Raw genomic sequence first — 19,538 nt, forward strand, 5'->3', positions numbered from 1 at the left:
CCCATGAAAGACGACAAGAGCGTCAGAGAGAACGACTGGGAGCAGTCGTGCACCGGTAACAACGCGAGAGCGATCCGTGGCTATCACTTCGAGAGGTTCGAAGAGTTCTAGTTGCGGCCTGTAACAAGATTGAGGTTAGATGCAAGTCACTGTCGCCGTGGAGGGGAGACATACTTGAAAAACTTGTGCTGGTTCTCTAGCTCCAGAGCCGCCTCTCTCGCTTGATCTTTTCCGGAATCTCTAAGTCGGGTCTCGTACGCCCTCCCAAGTACTTGTTGCGTTCAGCTGGTTCGGCATAATGACTGCGTGCTGCGGTACTCTGCGCATGCGCGGTAAGAGATCAGAGTCCCACGAGTCCACCTGATTGCCCTTGCGTATGCACCAGCGTTCGTGGCCCATTCCAGACGTTAAGTGGACGGACGTGCGCGGATTGTGAGGGAAACACAGTTGAACTCTGATTGAACCCAAACAGAGGCAGGTACCTAAATGCCTCGATCTCGCCGTCCTTCGCGCTCAGCTCCTTGCGCCAGAGTGTCTTGGCCTCAGCAACGGTCTTCACGCTCACCTCGAACTTGGGTGGGCTTGCATTTTCCTGATTGCGCAACGTGGTATTCATACTTCCGTTCGAGCAACCCCCGGTGTGCCTGGATCGCCGGTATTGGACCATCGGACATCCCACTTCCGAGTTGTTCCTGTTGATGCAGATGGTATACGGGGCTTGCACGCAGGTTTCAAGAACGTCGAGTAGAGTGACCTGAGCAGTGAGAGATTTAGAGATGTCTAGTGGGGTGACTGAGGCTACGCTGAGGCATCTGCAAGAGTATTGAGGGTAGCAACAACCGTCGGCAAAGAAAGCGAGCGGACGGTAGACAACAGCGAGGACAGCGAGGAAGACAGCGACAAGGCTTTGGCAAATGGCAGGCGAGGTACATCAAGCTCCGCTACAACCTCCTGCGAGAATTCAGTTCTCCGCCACAACTCCGCTTCGGATGTCTCCGATAGAGACGTCGGTATCCTTGCCCGCAGTGTGCACTTATCACATCCACTTCTTGCCTCTTCTTGCTGATCATGATTATCTTTAAGTACGTCCGCGCAAATCCTGTCCCCGGGGGTGGGTCGCGGAGGTCTTCGGCATATCGGAAGTCAGATCTCAGACTTCGCAACTGGGAATTTGTCACACATCATGGGGTAAGGCTAAGGTACGTACCGTGCGTGCATGCTGTGTAGCCATCCACGAAGATGTCCGGATGATCGTTTGAAATTCGCGCCTCTGGGCGTTGCGGGACGCCCGAAGCTCCGGCTAACTCGTGAGTAGTAGCCGTCCGCGTTTCACTGTGAACATACTAGACCGGGTCGGAGGAACAAGATTGAAGGCCAGCACTCCATATAAGCTACATACCGGCTTGTTCCCGACCATCACCGAACGAATCCTTCCCTGGAATCCTACCCCCATCCTGATTATGGTCAAGACTTGTGCTTTGTGCAGGTTAGTGGGCTATCATATGTTCTTACTCGCCTCCATGCTCACTGCAAGACTTGATATAGAGAACGATCAGTGGTTAGTTCCATATCGCTCAACTATGACGTCGAAAGCGGTCTGAGCCCGCTCACTAGCACTGCGACGGCATCCAGCCTCGCTGCGGACAGTGTACGGAGTTTGGTGCACTCGTCGTATGCGACTTTAGTAGCCGTGCCGCCGGACCAAGCTCGAAGAACTCCAACCTCCTCCAGAAAGGCGCAGCCTGTCTACCGTGCCGGTGATTCCGCCCACTATCAAATACCTTTCTATCCCGCACTGACTGTTGACACTCCGCCAGAAAGAGGAAAAAGGTCGGCTGATCCAAAGACGCTTCTTAGGCGCCGTCGACTCATGACCCCACTTCCAGAAATGCGACGCGAAGCGACCTTTTTGCACAACATGTGAGGCAGCAAAAAAGCAATCCCAATGTCTGTATGAAGATGATGCACAGCGCAACCTCATCCAATCTCTCGTCGCTCGGACTCGTGAGTTAGAAGAGCGTTTGGCTTCCGCTGAGCGGTCGCCCCGCAGTTCACCTCCACATCAAGGTTACACGACACCCTCACCTCGCCGTGTACCGGTACAATGGCCAGGCAACTTCGCCACTGAGAGCATTGGTGTCTTCCCAGCCTGGGAGCCTCCCGTGATAGACGTGCCTCTTCCCTCTTCTTGTCCGACTTCTCGCATCACTTTGGAGCAATACCGAGAATTGTGAGTGGTCCTCCTGTTGAAAGCCGTTACATGACCATCCCTGACCCCACCAGCCGACTGCATTTTATTTCTTTCAGCGATCACGTCGGCGTTAAGCTGACCCCTGCAGCTACTACTGCGGTCGCAACGGGCGACTACGACAGTCCCCACATCCACCCCTCCCTGATCCATGCCGCCCAACTCCTCGGATGCGTGATGTGGCAGGAGATCAACCACACAACCTCGCTGGCACCTATGGAGTTATTCGAGCTCGAGTCAGCCATCTCGTTCCTCACCGCCAACACGGCGCCACTCGTCAAGATCCAAGTATACAACGTCCTCGCTATGTACTACTACATTAAGCACATGTTTCCGGAGGGTTCCGAGCATACACGACTTGGTACTGAAGTCGCTCTGCGGCACGGCCTTCGGTTCACCACCTCCTCGTGGGACCCTCTAGTCGAACCTTCACCAGAAGACGAACAGATGGTATGCGCTCTCAGCCACCTTTTCTACATCACCATCGATCGCCAGATGGTTCTTGGGATTCCGTCTGAGTTGGGGCCCGAATATGACGAGGATTTCCAATCCATCCCGGTGAGCCCCGCCTTCCTTTCCTTCCCACAACTACTCTACTGACATAGTGACCAAGGTGATGTACCCAACATTGTCCCGCTCTCACGTTGCCATCCTCCGCGCCCGCGGAGCCCTCCTCCTCCACCGCGCACGCCAACTTTCCGCCCGTCTCAGCGCTCTTCCCTCCTGTCCATGGGAGCTCCACCTCTCCCAAGGGGCGCGAGAAGAGACATCGGGGTGGGTCGCCGAATACTGGTCCCTTATCGAAGAGGTCGAGGCGAACCTCGCAAGCGTCAACCCAGCGCTGCTCAAAGCGTCTCTGCGCCCCGACCTGCAGCGCGCCACGCAAGGCCTCAAGATCACCCTCATTGTCGCCCTCACCGCAGAGGCTCTCCTCCACCATCTCGCCCCCCGCTTCCATCCGGAGTCGCGGCAGCACTGCCTCAACGCCGTGCTCAAGCTCGTCGGCATCGGGAAGACGTTCAGCGCGAACGATTACGAGATGCTCGATCCTATCCTCGGGGTACGTGCGAGCTTCTGCCGTGACCATACTGTTCTCCGCTGATCCCGGGGGATACGCACCGTCTAGGTCTGCTGGCAGAACGCGGCGAATGTGGCGTTTGCGGAGAGTGCGCGGCCGATGGACGAGCTCTCGGCGATGAACTGGGCGACTGCGCGGTCGGTGCTTCTCGCCTGTGCTCCCGTCATTGCGAAATCGTTACCGTACCTGGGTGAGTGTCTCTCGGCTCGTTGTGGGGCTCATGATCACTGACGCCGCGTCCCTATCACCGGCATTTACGCCATTCGCAGAAGGGCCTATGAACCAGATTTTGGAACGAGCAGCCGCGTTCGGTATTCTGGCTTGATCTGGGACGCCCGCCTGTCTCCCCCATACCCGAGTCTGAAATACCGTATAATTTACGCTGACACCAGTGTAGCGACCCGGCCCCGCAGTTCCGTTCCGTTCCTCTGTGAAGACCGAGCAGAGTATGCAATTATGGGGCTGTGTCGAGTAATATGTAGTTCTATTGATCTGCCTTTCTCTGGACCCACACTTGACCCACACGCATTCCGAGGTCAACACCTGTTTGAATTTGAATTTGACGACTGCTGTCTCTCCTTGACTTGCCCATGCAATCGACGATCTTGAACAATTCCGCCGGTGCACAGGAACCCCGAGGATCGCCGCAGTCGTGATGCGCTTGAGCCTCCGTCCACTGCTTCTATCCGCTCACCATCGGATCAGTGTCTTCGACTTCAGACGCTGCAGCGATCATATTGCCCGACCGGGAGACCTACTTTATAGCCAATCAGCCATCGCACTGCGCGTGCTATGGATATCATCACTTACTGCTACGCGACACTGTGCGAGGCCCACCGCCGGTGCTGAGAGCATCATCTACAAAATTCGCGGCATGTCCCCGATCCGCAACTCTCGGGCTCGCATATCGAGGATTGTCGTTTCTATTGCAGGGTTAGACTTGGAGCCCGTTCATGTGTCTCTGCACAGGTGAAATTGAAAGAACGGTCCCGGGCACAAGAGAACGGTCTCTATGTGCCTCCGGGACTAATAGTTAGAACACCGAGACACGCCGTAGGCTAGAGTCTCGGGGGCACCACGACTAACCGGCTTCTATCCCACGCGCCTAAAGGTATGGTTCTACATATCGTGCCAGATATTTCCTGGATATTTCGGAAATCACCATACACAGGTACCTAGCGACTCACGCCATACGACGTGGGCCGGAAACACGTCAAGACAGTCGGTACTTGCTACGTTCCGTCGACGACTGCTCTTGACCGTCACGGTCTTTACAGAATGACAGCGGCGAGACCCCGGCCTGCTCACCTCATAGCGCGCTAACGGCATCCCGCGCAATAGTCATCGGTGTAAGTGTCTCTCCGCTCAAGATCAAAGTGGTGGCACGTACATATGCTATGCTATGCGCGCCGCACGGCGTAAGTACCCGAGGCATCCAAAGGACCTCCAAGGACCCAAGTTCTGGCACGAGCGGCAAAACGGCCGGGATGATGGGGGACGACGAGGAGGCTACCCACTTGCATGTCCGAAAGGAAGTTGGTTCCCGACCAAGTCGGAGTTCAACTTTCAACGCTCTGTATCATGATGCATATGCTCGCCGATTCCCGAACTTCGTGCTGGCAGCAGTTGGCAGGCAAACGGACCCATCGAACGAGTGGGGATTCGAAGCTAACGGTCTACGCCGGGGAGCAGCGCGTTGGGGCACTGTAGCTCTCGGGGAACACGATTGTCGGACCGATCCTCATGATTTGCTACTCTTCGGTGCGACCTTGGAGTTAACCACGACACATGAAGCTGACAAGGAGGAAAAGTTCCTCACCGTAACCCGTGGCAGAAACTGTCTTAGGCGCCCTCTTCTCGAGTCTTTTCATGCACTTTGTGAGCAAGCTAACCATACAGCCGTGAATGACTATTGCATGGACTTACACCACAGAGACCCGCTTGTACATCTCTTTGTCGCCTGCTTGACCGTCTTCCACGCGGGAGCCAAGTCGTCGCACCGTTGTCCTATGACGTTCGCTACGTTTGTCCCCGCACCGGACTCGACCTGAGTTTGGTACTACACCGGACCAAAGGAGCAGCAGAAACGAAGCGCGGCCCCTGGATGCAACAGACAACGAGAGATGTCATAGACCAAGGCTATCTACTGAAACACATGCATACGAGGGCGACAGGTCCGCATCGGACCGACGACCACACAGGTAGGAGTAGTAGACATGGATGATGAGAGTTGACATTCGCGCCTCTCAGACCAGTGAAGAGGCGTGCGGCTCGGCCGCAGGGACACTTTATTAGGGAATGTACGCGGGGTGATCCCGAGGGCGGGGCGGGGGCGGAGAGGTAGGGATACAGGTATGTACGGCGACTATGGGTGTGGCAGTATGTGCGATGCGACGCTTGAGGTTCGATGTTGATATATGACAATGAGGGTGTGATTTGACTTCTTGTTGATCGAGACGATGAGGACTAGCTTCCGGGTTGTTGTTATCCAAGTACGCGAGAGAACCGAAGAAACCAAGACCGACAGTACCGACGGGGGTTCGATGGCGGAGGGAAAGATTAGGTATTAACGATTATGCATGGTAGGGTGAGGTCATCATCTGCATCGCAATGGTCATCAGCACGACGTCGAGGTCAGCGAGGGGCATATATGAGCGAGACTCACAATCGTCATACGGGCACGATACTCGTCCCAGCGTGCCTAGGTCATGAAAGCGTATCAGACACAGCTGATACGATTAGGAGTTGGGGCTGAATGTGAAGAGGCCATGGTGTACGGGCGGTATACGTTATTAGATGTCGGTGATAGCGTGTGGTGGTGTAACAGACCGAGAAAGCGGTGAGCGCGACGTAGGCAGCAGCTCTCCAGCGCGCTTCTTCGATGCCGCCCGCGGACGCGTAGAGGTGCGTTCACGATGACGCATGATCAAAGATGCGACGAGCTGGGGGACGGGGACGGGCCCAGAAGACGGGGGCGGGAGATCCTGAGGGCCAAACACGAACGGTCCAGAGGACACCGCCTTCGTGCGACGGGCTGCGCGTTCCGCAGCCTCGCGAGCAGGGTCGACTGAGGCGACGGGCTGAGGCTGGGTCGAGGGAGTGTGCTGTGGAGAGGGCGTGTCGAAAGGTACAGGCTTGTAGCCCAAGTCCACGAGTGCGTGCCAGATACGCTCGACGAGGAGGGCGTCCTGCGTTGCACACTCATCGCCGGGACTAGCAACTCCAGTGTCCATGCGCGAACGCACCTGCAGCGCGATGCTGCTGTGCAAAGACGCGAGAAACTGTGCGTCTGCCACGACCCGCTTCGCTTTCCGCACGGTCTTCGGCAATGGGTTCCCCGCGCTCATGCTTTGGCGACGCACTGCAGGCCGCTTCCTCGCCGGCTGCTCGGGTCCATGGGGTGGGGGAACGGGCTTGTCGGATGCATGTAAGGACCTCCGCGGCTGCTGAGAGTCGCTATGGAAGTACGATGCAGCCAGGCAAGACTTGGAACGGCGGCGGATGATGTCGATGTGGGATATGCGACGGTGGAATGGAAGGGTGCTTCCCTTTGTCTCGCTCGGCTCGTCCACGTCCATGGGCTCATCTCCACTCTCCTCACTCCCATCACGCGAGTCGTATGCGTCCTCGCTGATAGCTCTCTTCCGCGACGGACATGGAATCGGCGATGACGGGAATGGAACAGTACTTGGAGACGACGAGACCTCGGGGAATGCGGGGGAGGGTTGCGAGTATGTGTTGACACGCGCAGCGTTCGTGTTCGTCACCGAGACGGTTGGCGAGGCCTTCTTGATTATGGGGAGCTTGAAGTGTACCTTGAAGGAACGCGTCGTCAAGGTGTTTGTCCTCGACGAAAACGGGTGCTGAGCGGGCGCGGCGGCGAGCATGTCGGGAGATGGGTCGAGCAGGACGTGGCGAACGACGACCAACGCGTCGGACGACGTGGACGAGGAGAAGGAAGGAAGAGGACAAGGACAAGTGCGGAGACAATTAATGTTATAACGAACTAGCAGTGTGAAGCAGCTGTGAAGCGACTTTCCCCAAACGTTTCACTTTCGGATCACGGTCCTGTGACCGCGGCGACACCAAGCGCCCATGCCTCCTTGTTCTGAATCTCCAACCACTATTAGTATCTTCTCCTTGGCTTGACAACCATACCTTGAAGCAGAACCTTATGCATACAAGTGCGACGTAAGGGACATACCGAAGTACAAAGCCAGGAAACCACAGTCAAAGCAGTATCAAAGTCCAGGTCGTGCAATACCGCCAGCGTGCGATGCCTACATTTGTGCAATGCGGCAAACAAAACTGACGAGAGTGCTCATCAGGTCCTCATGCCTCGGATGTACCTTGTTCGAGCAACCGGCGGCCTCTCTGCAACTCTGCTATTCACCTGACTTGCCCCAACTGCGGTGTTCGTACGTTGCGAGTCCTCTCCCCCCCATGGCGAAAACATGAGGTGATCTTTTCTTTAGTATTTGGTCCCCGACGCACCGTCCACTGTCAAAGCAACTTTCAATGGCCCGCACTCCGAGCCAATGGAGTCTTACAGTACGCCAAACACTGATAATGGCAAGGTATCGTTTCTATGGCTATGCGACCGTCTAATTCTACAGTCATTGCAGTTCAGCGTCCTCACCCAGGAAGCCCCGCAATGTCTTCTCGGGCAAGTCCCAATGAGCCTGGGTACAAGCTCTTAGTCAACGGAGAGGACATTGAATGAAAGAACAACTCACAAAATGGTTCGCTCCGCGGAACCGCACCCATGCAACGTTCCGCGTCGCCTTGCCTGCCTTCTTCGCCTCCTCCAACTCAGTCTTCAGTGTCACATAGGCCAACGGCATCTCCCAGATCGACGCGTCGCACCACAGATACCGTATCTCGACGTCTCGCCAGTCGTCCGCTCCAGGAACCAAGTCTTGCAGATGGAACGCGCCCTTCCTGAGCGACGCGTACGTTCCGTGGGCTATCGACGCCATAGCAATACCCAGCTCGCTCCCACCCTCCTCTCCTGGTGCGGAGTATGTTGACTCTGCGATCTCCTCTGCCGTCATCCTCGTGATTGTTGGCGACGGGCTGTCCAAGTAGTGGTGGGATGCCAGCGCAGCGAGCCCGGAGTCACCTACGTCTCCGTGCGCGAAGTAGGCCGAAACCCATATCCCGAATTGTTCCATCACCTTTGATGGCTCGAGCTCAGGGTCGTGCAGGGGATGATAAAGTTCCTTAGGTCGGTTGTATCCATGGCAGATATACGACGAATCTGACCCATCGATGAGTCTGCCTTTTCTCTAACAGCGACGACGCAGCCTGGAATGGACTCACCATAGTAGACGATCCTTCTGACGTATCCCTTCAGGTTTACGTCTTCGACTGGGAACGACGCGACGTGTGTGAGGAGAGCGGAGAGCCAGGTGGCGCCGAGAGACCATCCGGCGAGGACGAGGCCGCCCTTCTTGCCTTGAGCCGGAACGACCCCGCCGCGCCTGACGAGCTCGACGAGGTAGTCGTAGAGCTCGCGTGCGCGTTCCTTCATTAACACATCCAGCGCTTCCGCTGCCCCAGGAGTCCCTGCAGGAGCGCTGGCCAGCCGGTTGATCTCAGCGCGCTGCTCTGCCGTGAAGGGGACGGAGCCAGGATAGTCGCGTCTGTTGACGAGGACAACGCGCGTGTTGAACTTCGGAGCAAGCGGGATGAGCTTCTTGAAGTTGCCTGGACGGTACGTGTTAGACGCATGGCACGGTTGGAGAGAGACGAGGACTGACCTCCATGGAAGCCCCAGCCATGTATGATGACGAGTGTCGTGTAGTCGGTGCTGCCCGGCGGGGCGCCCGAGTCGAGGAAGGTCCGGAGGAGAGTCGTCTCTGTCTGCGCCATGGCGTTTTGCCGTTCGTTACCCCTCTCTGCATCTCCCGTCGTCCATTTGTACTCGAATGCGAGTTGCTGACTGATACTGTGCACAGCGTCGAGACCATCACTGGAGGTGTAGCTTGGTCAGCAGGCACTAAGGAGACGAAGGTGTGCGTTCACGCCATCAGCGTACTTCGGCCTGCAGATGTCCTGGGCGCGGCAAAATCAGCACTTGGGATTGGCTACCTCTTCGCCTTCGTGCGACGACGCTAGAGTCCAAACGCTGGTATTAGTATGAACCTCTAGCAGGCTCAAAGTATTTGCCAGTATTCCGGGCACACGTTGGGCACTGGGCACCGCCATCGGAGGTACCGCTTGGTAAGCACCTCCCCATGCAGGTATGTGCACGCTCTTCAACAATGTCGATAGGACATTCAAACCCATGCCGCCTCTGTGATCGCAACGCGACTCGGCGGCCTAATTGCCCACCGTGCCGTTTGTCAGGATACGCCACTGCGCCGGTTTTCGAGGTGCAGTACAACCGATATCCGCATCCATAAGCAGACTTCCTGGTGCGATAAGAGGCACAAGTGTTTACAAATCACGGAGTAGAACGCGTTACATCTCCGGTGCAGCACGATGCGAATCCTACACTCCAGCTTACTTTCTGCACTGCAGCGACCCTGTCGTCTTCGGACGCGACTCTCCCGACCTCCCATGGAGCAGGCATAGATACTTGTGCGAGACGGCAAGCACCGCGTTCATTATACATATGTAGAAATGTAGTACGGTTGAATCACCTTTCTCTTCCTATGCCTCCTCTTGCATCGATTGCATCGCAGGGTCGCATGTGACGCGCGCGATACCGACCAGTAGTTGATACTTCAAGTGTACGACTTCGAACGCGAGCGCAGGACAGGACTCCGTAAAGAACAGACACGTCTATCTCAACACCTTGACCTTAAGCAGCATCTCCGGCTTCGTACTCTCCTCTCCCATCGTCGGGTAGATGACCGCAGACGAGTTCCAGACGACCGGCTGGTCCGTCAACTCGAACGAGAAGCTGGTGAGCAGAACTGCGAGGACCACCTCTACCCCGGCGCAACCGACGTGTCAGCGTTTCAGAAAACGGAGAGTAAGTTGTTGATTCGTGAATACGTACTCATTTCGAGCTGCGAGAACTTGAAACCACTGTAGACAGAGGCAGAAACTCTCGGTCAGCCCGACTGTGATTTCACCCAAAGAGCAACGGGTCGAACTTACATGCACGACCTGACGCCGCCAGAGAACGTCATCCTAGATTAAAGTTGCATATCAGCATGTTAGAGATCAACTGTCGCGATCATAGGAGCACCACTCACAAATTCGCGTATACACCCGGCAGATGTGCGTTCTCCAAGGCAGCAGAGAGCGGCGCGAGCCAACGATCCGGCTTCCACTCCTCCGCGTCCTCTCCCCACAGCTCCCGGTTCACATTGCTCGCCTGGAAGTGGGCGAAGACAACCGTGTCCTGCGGCACAACGAGTTCGCTGATCATCACGCCGTCACGCCCGCGCACAGGGGCAGACAGTGGGAGTACGAGGTCCTTCGCAGCCCTATACATACGGTATATCCGATCCGCTCAGTAAATTCCTTTCGGGGGGACGGTGAGACTTACACGCGTCCAGTGGCATCTACGGGCGCATACACCCGCAAGGTCTCGCGGCATACCGCGTCCAGATATGGTAAGTTCATCAGTCCGTCGTAGTCGAGGTCGGCAGTGCCGCCCGCAGTCGCTATGAGCAGCTCTGCGCGGAGTTTGTCTTGGACGGCTGGATTTTGCGCGAGAAGGTGGAGGATGCGGGAGAGCGCGTTCGAGGTGGTGTCCATGCCCGCCAGGATGAATGTTCTGCATATTCGAGAAGAGAGGGTCAAGCACCATCCGGATTATCGTGAGAATCGCGAGGATGGGAGGACGACGCACGACGTCTGAGCAAGGAGCTCGTCATCGGTCATCTTCTCTGCATCGGTCGAGGCTAGATTGGCCTTCACTGTGTGCGACTTGTGTTAGTAGCGTGCTTGGTTCAGTTGAGCTCGGAAGTTCGAGAACTCACGACAGATACTCATCAGGTCTTTGCCTTCGCCGACTTGCGCGAGCAACGCCTCGTCTCCCTTCTGGAGGGCCTCCTTTCTCTCGTCTATGATCTCCTGAGAACGTCGTTGCAGAGTATCCGAGATGTGCATGAGCCGTTTCAGCTCCTTGAAGGGGAGAATCCTGAAGAGCCGTCGCATCGCGTCCACGGAGAGGACGTAAGACATCTTCTCGACGACGAACGGGAAGAGCTGAACATTGTTCAAGGTCGGGCTGTGGATCGATATTCGTTAGCGCGTACAGGGGCCCTTTCCCGGAGCCGAAGGGTTCGTGTGGCAAAACATACAAGAAGAGCTTCAACGAGTCTCCGTACTCGTCCGAGGACTCCTCGGCAAAGTTGTCGAACGAGTATCCCAACCCGGCTTGCCCGAGCATCTCGAGTGTAGTGCGACCGTTCCAGCCGTTCATATCCAGCACGTCGGCGGTGCCGTCTTCCGGCAACCGGCTCTTGAGAGCAGCTTGGAGCTATGGATGGGGTCAGTATATGGGCTCCTACCGATGCTGGAATACTTTGGACTTGACCTTGTGAGCGATTGAGTAGAATATATGCGTCATGTTGCGCAGATGCGCCACTGAGAATACGGGATTCAATAACTTTCGCTGCCTGCGATGCTGCCCAGTCCTGGTAGAGAGAACTCCAGGGCCGAGGAGCACGATGAGAACGCTGCTCGGAGATATCAGTGGTGTGCATGAATAGATGAGAGGAAGCGCTGCAGGACTCACTTCGCGGGAGCGAGTCCCTTCTGAAGGAATTCCTGCTCCTTAACCAACATACCGTGCAGAGCCTTCGGATCGTGGATCATGATTAGACGGCGCTATATTTTCATGTCTTGTCAGTTGCTGATGTAATGACTGCGGCCGTGCGCGCAGAGACGTACCCAGAGGACACCTCTCAACATCAGTGCTGGGCCGTACGTCTCAGCTAGATCGGCAAGACGTTTCCATGATTGCCTCCCAGCGAACTCAGGGATGTTTCCTAAACATCCTCGGATCAGATACACCAGATACCGTATAAACGTAGACAGATCACGCACCGAAAAGGAACGTAGTCGCAGAAGGACCCGGGAGGTTATCCATCGGGTGCGCGACGACATAATTTCGGAAGACGCGCCATAGGGCGTAAAGCATCGCCGCTACGACGGCTGCTGTTGTGAGGTTCATCATGGCTTGTACAGTATGTGGTCGAGAAGTTAGAAAAGGGGTTTTAAGCGGATTGTACGGAAGCAAACATGGAATGACCGGGAGCAAGCACCAACTGCGCGGCGCTTATCGTGACAGATCTACGTACTTCGCAGCAACTCTGAACAGCCTGTCGCAGCAACTCTGAAACAGCCTACGGCAGCGGTTACATACGGCAGCATGCTCGCCGGCAATAATGACAGTGTTCCCCTAAGGCGAATCGCTAGCTGTCAGCGTAATCATGAGGTGCGCCGTAGCTGGCGATCCTTGTAAACAAGGTTTTTGAGCGGTCCGAGATGCTCACGACCACTTTGACATTGGCAACGGTCCACAAGGGCTTGTATCGTCAAGGGAGCAATGGAGCAATGTCAAGGATACAGTGTGGGCGGTCTTCAGCCACGAGTGCCCACCCTTAGCACTGCACCACGGTGCAAAAGTGGGGACTTCGGAGGGACAGGGAAAACCATCGCCGTCATGGCGGCGATAACGTCATCCATCATTGAAAGACAAGTTCGCTTGACTGGGAGGCCTTGTCGTATAGGTGAGCGTGAGGTGGTGGTACCAGAACCCATGCAACACTCACTACTATGTCGCGCCTGTTCTATATGATTACTTCATGTAAGCGATCCGACAATCCCGCACCACGAACAGATCCAAAGCTCGACCCAGGCCCTACACACGAGCACAACGAACCCGTCAGAGAGTACAATCGATGAGCACAGACGCCGGCAGCACACCTGGTGACCCTGATACGAGTGCTCTATCGTCATGGCACGCTTCGACTTCGCGGCTTCCGCACCTTCGCCCGGTCCCAGCCTCCAGGTCGATTTCTGCCTACTTCTGCCCACGCACGCCCCCGCGGGGTACCGGCCAATCACAGGGCCTGGCAGCTTTCCGACTGTCCTCCGCTCCGAGGGTGCTTCTGATGATCCCCGAGCTATTGTTTTCCGTTGCCGAACTGCAAGCTTGAAGATCGTCGATATGGATTTGGTTAAGGCACTTGCACAGTACTGACGCCGATCGGGGCGGACAGTCACTTTAGACTCGAGCTTCGTCGCACGACGCGATGCGTACGGCCAGCAGTATGATACACGTGTCGACTTCGACCTCGTCAACCAGGGTCCGGAGTGCCGAGATATGACAGGCCGGCAGGAGCGTCCGCAAGGGCGTACATGGCTTCGGCATTCAACGAAGGGCTGTCTGGCAGCGTCCGCTTTCCCTCGCCGCGCCGCCTTCTGAGGCCTGGCAACAGAGGCTGAACCCACAGTCCTGATCTGGAGCTGTGAACGAGTCGCGCGGATCCAGAGGCATTGGTATAAGAAGACGCGCCTCACGGCCTCTAGGACCTATATATCGAACTTGCTCCACCTAGCGAGCAGCTTGCCGGACTTTGGGAACCTTGCCAATCGCTCGTCCTTCCGGCTTCCCCGCTTCCCTGGGCCCACGCTGCAGCGTGGCATTGGTGCTGTCCTTGCCCGTCTCGGGCCTGGGCCCATACTGGCGTGGCATCCTGCAGCCCCGGAGCCAGCATATCGCATGCTCCGGCGAAAATGAACTGCACCGCCTCGGTCGCGCGCAGCTAAGGTTCCCTTCCCAGTACAGTAAGGGCCGTGCGTAGTACCTGAGCGCACAGGTCGAGATATGGGATAGCTGGTGGCGCTCCATAGATCATAGATGGCAGGGCGGGGATGACGAGGGGTGCTAAGAGGGGAGACAGTCCGCGGAGCGGGAAAGCGATGAAGTGAGTGGATGTTTGCGTCGATATGGGCTGAAATGCGTACTTCGTCGGCAGAGACATGGACGACGAGCTATGGATTGCTCATACTAAGGTTCAAGTGAACGGGTTACTACGTCGCGGAGACACTTAAACGACCACATGGATCATACTCTTGGAGACGTTGCAACTGAACAGCAGTTCAAAATCGGACCAAAAGGATAGAAACGCGGATGTGATTTAGACTCGACGTTCACACTCAACCTGAGACAGGATATAGTAGTGAGTAGTCAGTTTGGGGAAGGTCGAGCAAAGTACTCACCAAAGCTCATAGCACGCAGCTAAATGGGAGATGTCACTTGCGCGCAACGGTGCACTAGGCCCTCCAGGAAGTGGTCAAAGGGTACGTAGTGAGTCAAATTCCAAAATAGGCATTCATGTGAACTTGATCAATCCAGACGATTCGTATACGACACGTTCGCCCGTTCGTGCCAGTGAACCTTCACTGTGCCCAGACCTGACTTTGGCAGCGTGCCATGTGGTCCACATAATGACCACTGCGCCGAACTGGCCAACCTTCGAAGACGTGGCGTACGTACATACGTACGTTCCAAGCAAATCTTCCTGGACTCCAGCCAGGCAAACCTCATAGTGTGCAGGCCACATATGGACGGCCATGTACCGCATCGATCAAACAAGGGTTCCATAATGACCAAACACTCACCACAGGATGTGCTGTCCATTCCTCCCGCGCGAAACCCAGGCGGCCTCTGCGCAGCGCACAGCCAAAAGGAGAGAATAATACCCGGAGGACCAGTGTACGGGTACATCAGAAGAAGAACCTGCAGGCAGAGCGTGGGCTCGCGGCGAGTCAGTGTCAGCGCGTGAGTACGTATGAGGACTAGAGTGTTGGGATCGATGCTGCGAGATAGGCAAGGAGGCTGGCGAGCCGGCCTCGTGTCCGGTGCGTGCGGGGTCAGGCCATGGCGTGACGGAGGAGCTGGACGCGGAGGCGACAACCCTCGGATTCGGGCGCATCTTTGTGGAACTCCAGGAACGCTTCGCCGCGATCTCGTGGAAGCCTTTGAGGGTCCAAGCCAGCGGAGATGATAGTGGCTGCGAAGGGATATGGGGTGTTGTGTGCGGCAAATCTCGGGCTGCGAGACGCAGTTGGAGGTTTGGATAACCGGAGATGAGGAAGTGGGCGAGGTAAGGCTGGACTTCGTATACCAACTTCAACTTCAAGATCAAAACATGCTCGTCGACGCTCGCAGAGATGTTCCACGATATGCAGGCCCAAGGACCCCGGACATACTGTTTATATCGGGCCGACTAATAAGTGATTTATGTAGAAGCAAATTTCAAGTGACTTTTAACTCCGAAAGCAGAACTTGGACCCCCGATTACAGCGCCACACACCCCGAGTAAGCATCTCTTAAAACGCTGATTAACACCGCTTCCGGAAATCTGTGCTATTCGACTCACTGGCGCATCAGCGTACACAGCGATACTTATATAGCATAGGATTATGCATGTGCATTTGTGGGTCAATAGAGTACGATATGTCGATGCTACGGAGGAGACAACTTGGAGTTCCCTTGGTTGGGCGTCTGGCGATTCGAGCAGTTAGTTTGTCCTTGTTTGTTACCCCCAACCTCCATCCACCCGTAGGTACAGGTAATACTTAGGAGTCTACACTTGAAAAGCTCGCACCGCTCGCAATGAACTACTTACTTCTTTTTTCAGGTGTAGGAAGCGTGTCTGAGTGGTTAGTCGACAGTTCGAATATGTACCTATTCACCTTTTCGGTCCCCCGCGAGTCTTCTGAATCAACCTCTCTCTTGCACGTAAGCAGAACTACATACTCTGAACTCATATATGCAGAGCACTGTTTCAGACCCTGATAATCCAGTGAACCAGTTCGTACTTATAGCGTTCTCATTACAGAGATCTTCAGCGTCCGGACACCGGTTGGTTCAGTGTTCCGCTCACTGTTTTTCATTCTTTCCGACACCTTTTTTCGCCGTGTTCGCTTAAGTCCCGCAGTGTCCCTGCGCAGCAGTTCCGTTGTAAATATATCATATACTAGAGCTTACGCTAGGCAGTGTGAGTGTCCAGGGTCTTGCTCCTACTAGCGCCTGTGAGGGGCAAAGATGTGGAACATGCGCACACGGGCTTGAGCGAGGTCTCCTCCTACCATCTCTCAACATCTTAACGTCTTTCATCGCACGACATCATGGTTTTGTAACTTGCTGACGACGACCTTTGTGAGTACTTGTTCACAACTTCAGACAAAGTGAGCGCAAGCACCGCTCGCCTCGCCCGCTCGCCAGCAGCCAGCAACACTCGGTGACAAAACGAGCTCAACGCCTTGTATTCCACAGCGACGGCTACCTACAACGCCATATAATGAACGCGTGCAGTGCTCTGTGGCATTCGCCCGCTCACGACCTTTCTTGTCCGGCGCACCCCTCCCTCTTCCCACCTTCCATCGACCCCCCATTCGTCCCGTGGCATCCTCCGCCACACCCATGCGATATCGCCAACTCGACTTTTCTTGGTACCAGCACCCTCAAGGACACATTGCCACCTCAAGACACGCGTGCGAAATCCACCCCACCGCTCGATCATCCTCGACAAGCCCTACCGTACCCCTCGCCACCGCTGACCGACGCCGCCCTTGCGTCGACCGTTCCACTCCCTGACGTACCCGGAGAATCCCCAAGACACCCGTTCAGAGAGTCCGATTGCGAGGATCTGGTCCATGAGACCATGTCACACGATGGCGCCCGACATATCGCACCGCTTTCCCCGCCTCCGACCCTACCGGTCACCCTCAAGGAGCTGCCGTCGGGAGATGAATTTCAGAATGAAGATCATCACGTAGATTCGTGGGGATGTGTACTTGAGGATGGCACGGTGCGTCTCGATCCGCTCTTGGTCAACTCTATCACTCAGGCGGAACGTCAGGATGCCTCGTTCTTCAAGCCACGCACTGCGTGGAGCCCACGCTCCCCAGTCAGCATTGAGGACGGCGTCGAGGATGGAGATCATTGCGTCGAGGTATGGCGGTACGGAGAGACAGAGCATGACGGGGGCGCGGCCGCGCCCTTCTTCCCACCGGTGCGCGACGATTCCGGCTTCGAAGAGTTCGTCCCGCATGCAGAGTCACGCAGGTTCGACGGCTCACACGAGAACGGCACTTTGATCGAGTCCCCGCTCTGCATCGACGACTTCCCGCTCGACCATTTGCCCACATTCAGCAGTGCCCTCTCGGGCGGTCCGGGTGACGATCGGAGTAGCGGTCCCACCGACACTCTGGTCTCCCCGATCAGTCTGAGCGATGTAGACGGTGGAACTGACCGCTGGTCGTCGGGATCGGACATGGATTGGACGAGCAGTCCGGCAAGTCCTACGAGTACCTTTGTCGATCACGTTTCCGCCCCGTCTTCTCCGAAGCCCGGTTGCCTCTCGCTCGACCTCCCGCCGCTTGACTCGCCTCTTGGCTTCCAACCCCATGCCCCGTTCAGTCACCTGCAGCAACCCTCGCCCGTCTCACCTAATGAGACCCATTGGTTCGGCGGGGAACCGCAGCAGCCTCCTTCTCTCCCAGTGAACCACGGTCCTTTCATGTCGATCAGCTATGTCCCTTACTCCCTCCAGCCTCCGCCACCGGTTGACATCGATGCGGAGTATCCGGACACGATCATGCCTCCCGAGGAAGACGACGACGAGATGGCGCCACCGCCCTCACCTCGTCGGCGGCCTCTCAACGACCTGCACGAGGGCACCCTTCCGCATGGGGATCTGTGCGTTACCCCCGTTCCGCGGTCACCTCGATCGCCGCACTTCGCGCTCCCGGACTACGATTCTGATATGGAAGATGCTTCCCTCTCAGAACCGCCGTCCTCTCCGCACTCGCCACACCTCACCCTTCCGGAGCTCGAGGACGAGCTGCCCCTGCCTGGTCTGCCGTCCTTCCCTGACCTGCCACCTATCGAGACGATTTCCCCGTCTCTCCTTGGGGGTGCGCCCGAAGAGCAGCAGCCCCACGATCCTGGTCTGGGCCTTTTCCTGCAGCCCCTCTCCGACCCGCCGCTGGCGCGATCGCCGTCTCCCGACGAAGACGACTTTGGGTTCCTGGACATCCAGCTCGACCCCGAGTCAGTCAACGTCGAGATCGATGAGTTCCTGCAGCTCCGCGCGCTCCGCAAGCATGCCCTTGCACAAGAACGTGCTGCGCGCATGGCTGAAGCCGAGCTCACTGAACGCATTACCGCAGCTGCGTCCGCGCTGCTCCCCCCTTCGTCCCGTCCTTCTTCATCCTGCTCTTCCGGCTCCGATTCGGACTCGGAAGACGGCGACGTGCAAATGCACACCGAGCTCGATCCTGCCGAGAAGCGCATGCGCAAGCGTGAGCTGCACTCGATGATGGACATGCGCGTCGAGGCCCGGCGTGCGCGCAAGCTCCAGAAACAGCGGAGTAAGGAGATCGGCGCCCTGCTCGACTTCAAGATGCATCCTCCATCGAGTCCCGTCGATGGTCTCCCGCCACTCGTCTGGGGCGGCAAGCCGTGGACCCGCAGCGTCTACCACTTGCTTGCCCACATGATGATGCGGCGACGGGACCGTGCAGCTCGGCCGCTGGAGAGCAAACCTGTCGAGGCGCATCCGTTAGTGCGGAAGGCGTCTAGGCTTCGTTTATCTTTGTCTGCAGAGGATCTGCTAGATCTAGGAGCGAGCGAGGATATGTCTGCTGTGGCGGGTGCTGGTGATGTCGACGCGGATGGGGACGATGACATGGAGATGATATGATGTGACGACCGCTTTCCTCACTTTGTTCAAGTGCGTGCAAAATGGTACGTCGCGTGCGCTTGCTCGTCGTCGCATTCGGACTCAAGCTGACTTTGGCCTCCTGTCTCTCTCTACTTCTCTCGCATCCATTTCTTCGTACTTCACCGTAATCTGGTAATGTATGGTCATCGTACGCTCGCTAATCGCTAGGCTGGAAGGCAAGAGTGTACTATACTGACATCTAACATCCCATGCAATCCTGTAGCTATTACCATGTTGTCATAGGCGCGTCGGTTCCTCTCCGCATTCTTCATTCTGCATACCCTGCTTCATCTATTCCCCAGCCCCCAGTCTTCTGCTCCACCCCCCTTCTTCCTACGTATCCTACCTTACCCCCCAATATCCCTCTTATCCGACTGTCCCCATATCACCATGCATTCCGCCCGACCTGGATGTTCTGCCAGGGGGATCCTGGTCACACATATTCGCCCGTGCGGTTGCGACTAGCACTACTGACTGCCAGTGACCGTCCGTCCGTTGTCCACCA

The 19,538-nt window shown here is 56.4% G+C and overlaps 7 protein-coding genes across 7 annotated transcripts; 2 read left to right on the forward strand and 5 right to left on the reverse strand.

Moving 5' to 3' along the window:
* Window positions 1-99: 99 nt before the first annotated feature.
* Window positions 100-790, reverse strand: L226DRAFT_206266 (uncharacterized protein). Its single transcript, XM_067672868.1, has 3 exons — window positions 383-790; window positions 175-319; window positions 100-118 (listed from the first exon to the last, which is right to left on the reverse strand). Exons 1-2 carry the CDS (start codon window positions 665-667, stop codon window positions 197-199), a joined length of 408 nt encoding a protein of 135 aa, XP_067531870.1. The 5' UTR covers window positions 668-790; the 3' UTR covers window positions 100-118; window positions 175-196.
* A 280-nt stretch (window positions 791-1,070) lies between these two features.
* Window positions 1,071-3,882, forward strand: L226DRAFT_491808 (uncharacterized protein). Its single transcript, XM_067677371.1, has 9 exons — window positions 1,071-1,486; window positions 1,546-1,558; window positions 1,615-1,757; window positions 1,818-1,830; window positions 1,887-2,230; window positions 2,284-2,806; window positions 2,862-3,308; window positions 3,375-3,516; window positions 3,596-3,882. Exons 1-9 carry the CDS (start codon window positions 1,461-1,463, stop codon window positions 3,649-3,651), a joined length of 1,707 nt encoding a protein of 568 aa, XP_067531871.1. The 5' UTR covers window positions 1,071-1,460; the 3' UTR covers window positions 3,652-3,882.
* Window positions 3,883-5,644: 1,762 nt separating this feature from the next.
* L226DRAFT_206422 (uncharacterized protein) lies at window positions 5,645-7,351 on the reverse strand. Its single transcript, XM_067672869.1, has 2 exons — window positions 5,992-7,351; window positions 5,645-5,926 (listed from the first exon to the last, which is right to left on the reverse strand). Exon 1 carries the CDS (start codon window positions 7,211-7,213, stop codon window positions 6,119-6,121), a length of 1,095 nt encoding a protein of 364 aa, XP_067531872.1. The 5' UTR covers window positions 7,214-7,351; the 3' UTR covers window positions 5,645-5,926; window positions 5,992-6,118.
* A 451-nt stretch (window positions 7,352-7,802) lies between these two features.
* Window positions 7,803-9,200, reverse strand: L226DRAFT_591598 (uncharacterized protein; the record flags this gene model as incomplete). Its single annotated transcript, XM_067685615.1, has 4 exons — window positions 7,803-8,008; window positions 8,063-8,586; window positions 8,649-9,035; window positions 9,089-9,200. The coding sequence occupies 4 exons, from the start codon at window positions 9,198-9,200 to the stop codon at window positions 7,943-7,945; spliced, it is 1,089 nt and encodes a 362-aa protein (XP_067531873.1). The 3' UTR covers window positions 7,803-7,942.
* A 915-nt stretch (window positions 9,201-10,115) lies between these two features.
* Window positions 10,116-12,465, reverse strand: L226DRAFT_547399 (cytochrome P450; the record flags this gene model as incomplete). Its single annotated transcript, XM_067682493.1, has 12 exons — window positions 10,116-10,264; window positions 10,336-10,364; window positions 10,437-10,469; window positions 10,535-10,768; window positions 10,831-11,061; window positions 11,137-11,203; window positions 11,267-11,517; window positions 11,591-11,769; window positions 11,815-11,968; window positions 12,028-12,119; window positions 12,183-12,280; window positions 12,339-12,465. 12 exons carry the CDS (start codon window positions 12,463-12,465, stop codon window positions 10,116-10,118), a joined length of 1,644 nt encoding a protein of 547 aa, XP_067531874.1.
* Window positions 12,466-13,857: 1,392 nt separating this feature from the next.
* Window positions 13,858-14,479, reverse strand: L226DRAFT_538171 (uncharacterized protein). Its single transcript, XM_067681439.1, has one exon. The coding sequence runs from the start codon at window positions 14,279-14,281 to the stop codon at window positions 14,063-14,065; it is 219 nt and encodes a 72-aa protein (XP_067531875.1). The 5' UTR covers window positions 14,282-14,479; the 3' UTR covers window positions 13,858-14,062.
* A 2,371-nt stretch (window positions 14,480-16,850) lies between these two features.
* Window positions 16,851-19,378, forward strand: L226DRAFT_206529 (uncharacterized protein). The gene is made up of 3 exons (XM_067672870.1): window positions 16,851-17,116; window positions 17,168-19,056; window positions 19,202-19,378. Exons 1-2 carry the CDS (start codon window positions 16,970-16,972, stop codon window positions 19,010-19,012), a joined length of 1,992 nt encoding a protein of 663 aa, XP_067531876.1. The 5' UTR covers window positions 16,851-16,969; the 3' UTR covers window positions 19,013-19,056; window positions 19,202-19,378.
* The last annotated feature ends 160 nt before the right edge of the window (window positions 19,379-19,538 follow it).

This window comes from Lentinus tigrinus (genome assembly GCF_003813185.1).
Source record: "Lentinus tigrinus ALCF2SS1-7 unplaced genomic scaffold L226scaffold_30, whole genome shotgun sequence".
NCBI lineage: Eukaryota > Fungi > Basidiomycota > Agaricomycetes > Polyporales > Polyporaceae > Lentinus > Lentinus tigrinus.